The sequence below is a fragment of the Oncorhynchus gorbuscha genome, linkage group LG09 (assembly GCF_021184085.1).
Source record: "Oncorhynchus gorbuscha isolate QuinsamMale2020 ecotype Even-year linkage group LG09, OgorEven_v1.0, whole genome shotgun sequence".
In the NCBI taxonomy this organism is placed as follows: Eukaryota; Metazoa; Chordata; class Actinopteri; order Salmoniformes; family Salmonidae; genus Oncorhynchus; species Oncorhynchus gorbuscha.
Window position 1 is genome coordinate 6,900,226 of NC_060181.1, and position 2,500 is coordinate 6,902,725.

Below are 2,500 nucleotides of genomic sequence, written 5' to 3' on the forward strand. Positions count from 1 at the left end.
AGTGCGCTTCTTTTACACAACTGACCCTCCAGTCTAACTCCTCCCTCTCCAGTCTAACTCCTCCCTCCAGTCTAACTCCTCCCTCCAGTCTAACTCCTCCCTCCAGTCTAACACCTCCCTCTCCAGTCTAACTCCTCCCTCCAGTCTAACTCCTCCTTCCAGTATAACTCCTCCTTCCAGTCTAACTCCTACCGCCAGTCTAACTCCTCCCTCCAGTCTCTCCTCCCTCTCCAATCTAACTCCTCCCTCTCCAGTCTAACTCCTCCCTCTCCAGTCTAACTCATCCTTCCAGTCTAACTCCTCCCTCTAGTCTAACTCCTCCCTCCAGTCTAACTCCTCCCTCCAGTCTAACTCCTTGAGTATCTAACTAGCTGAGTATCTGGAGCATCAGCATTTGTGGGTTCGATTACAGGCTCAAAATGTCCAGAAACAAATAACTTTCTTCTGAAACTCGTCAGTCTATTGTTGTTCTGAGAAATGAAGGCTATTCCATGTGAGAAATTGCCAAGAAGCTGAAGATCTCGTACAACGCTGTGTACTTCTCCCTTCACAGAACAGCGCAAACTGTCTCTAACCATAATAGAAAGAGGAGTGAGAGGCCTCGGTGCACAACTGAGCAAGAGGACAAGTACATTAGAGTGTCTAGTTTGAGAAACAGACACCTCACAAGTCCCCATCTGACAGCTTCATTATATAGTACACGCAAAACACCAGTCTCAACGTCAACAGTGAAGAGGCAATCCCGGGATGCTGGCCTTCTAGGCAGAGTTCCTCTGTTTTTATTGGCCAGTCTGAGATATGGCTTTTTCTTTGCAACTCTGCCTAGTAGGCCAGCATCTGAGTCACCTGCTATTTTGTAGGCAGTAGAGTCCACTGCACTTGGAGGAGGTGGGCTGTGATCCATAGCGGAAGGAGGTGGGCTGTGATCCATAGTGGGAGGAGGTGGGCTGTGATCCACAGTGGGAGGAGGTGGGCTGTGATCCACAGTGGGAGGAGGTGGGCTGTGATCCACAGTGGGAGGAGGTGGGCTGTGATCCACAGTGGTAGGAGGTGGGCTGTGATTCATAGTGGGAGGAGGTGGGCTGTGATCCATAGTGGGAGGCAGTGGGCTGTGATTCATAGTGGGAATAGGTGGGAGGAGGTGGGCTGTGATTCATAGTGGGAGGAGGTGGGCTGTGATTCATAGTGGGAGGAGGTGGGCTGTGATCCACAGTGGGAGGAGGTGGGCTGTGATTCATAGTGGGAGGAGGTGGGCTGTGATTCATAGTGGGAGGAGGTGGGCTGTGATCCATAGTGGGAGGAGGTGGGCTGTGATCCATAGTGGGAGGAGGTGGGCTGTGATCCACAGTGGGAGGAGGTGGGCTGTGATCCACAGTGGGAGGAGGTGGGCTGTGATCCACAGTGGGAGGAGGTGGGCTGTGATTCATAGTGGGAGGAGGTGGGCTGTGATTCATAGTGGGAGGAGATGGGCTGTGATCCATAGTGGGAGGAGGTGGGCTGTGATTCATAGTGGGAGGAGGTGGGCTGTGATCCGTAGTGGGAGGAGGTGGGCTGTGATCCACAGTGGGAGGAGGTGGGCTGTGATCCACAGTGGGAGGAGGTGGGCTGTGATTCATAGTGGGAAGCAGTGGGCTGTGATTCATAGTGGGAGGCAGTGGGCTGTGATCCATAGTGGGTGGAGGTGGGCTGTGATCCATAGTGGGAGGAGGTGGGCTGTGATCCATAGTGGGAGGAGGTGGGCTGTGATCCACAGTGGGAGGAGGTGGGCTGTGATCCACAGTGGGAGGAGGTGGGCTGTGATCCACAGTGGGAGGAGGTGGGCTGTGATTCATAGTGGGAGGAGGTGGGCTGTGATTCATAGTGGGAGGAGGTGGGCTGTGATCCATAGTGGGAGGAGGTGGGCTGTGATTCATAGTGGGAGGAGGTGGGCTGTGATCCACAGTGGGAGGAGGTGGGCTGTGATCCGTAGTGGGAGGAGGTGGGCTGTGATCCACAGTGGGAGGAGGTGGGCTGTGATTCATAGTGGGAATAGGTGGGAGGAGGTGGGCTGTGATTCATAGTGGGAGGAGGTGGGCTGTGATTCATAGTGGGAGGAGGTGGGCTGTGATCCACAGTGGGAGGAGGTGGGCTGTGATTCATAGTGGGAGGAGGTGGGCTGTGATTCATAGTGGGAGGAGGTGGGCTGTGATCCATAGTGGGAGGAGGTGGGCTGTGATCCATAGTGGGAGGAGGTGGGCTGTGATCCACAGTGGGAGGAGGTGGGCTGTGATCCACAGTGGGAGGAGGTGGGCTGTGATCCACAGTGGGAGGAGGTGGGCTGTGATTCATAGTGGGAGGAGGTGGGCTTTGATTCATAGTGGGAGGAGATGGGCTGTGATCCATAGTGGGAGGAGGTGGGCTGTGATTCATAGTGGGAGGAGGTGGGCTGTGATCCGTAGTGGGAGGAGGTGGGCTGTGATCCACAGTGGGAGGAGGTGGGCTGTGATCCACAGTGGGAGGA

General features: G+C 55.1%; 2 protein-coding genes across 3 annotated transcripts in view; both read right to left on the reverse strand.

The window, feature by feature from the left end:
* The window catches only part of LOC124043138 (CYFIP-related Rac1 interactor A-like), a 113,442-nt gene that overhangs the window by 73,797 nt on the left and 37,145 nt on the right, over window positions 1-2,500 (reverse strand). The window lies entirely within an intron of this gene.
* The window catches only part of LOC124043071 (extensin-1-like), a 2,005-nt gene continuing 621 nt past the window's right edge, over window positions 1,117-2,500 (reverse strand). Inside the window, exons 1-2 of the mRNA XM_046361244.1 lie at window positions 2,103-2,500; window positions 1,117-2,047 (exon numbers count right to left, since the gene is read on the reverse strand). The exon at window positions 2,103-2,500 is cut by the window's right edge and continues 621 nt beyond it. Coding sequence (XP_046217200.1) covers window positions 1,117-2,047; window positions 2,103-2,500 — 1,329 coding nt within the window. The remainder of the gene's footprint in view (window positions 2,048-2,102) is intronic.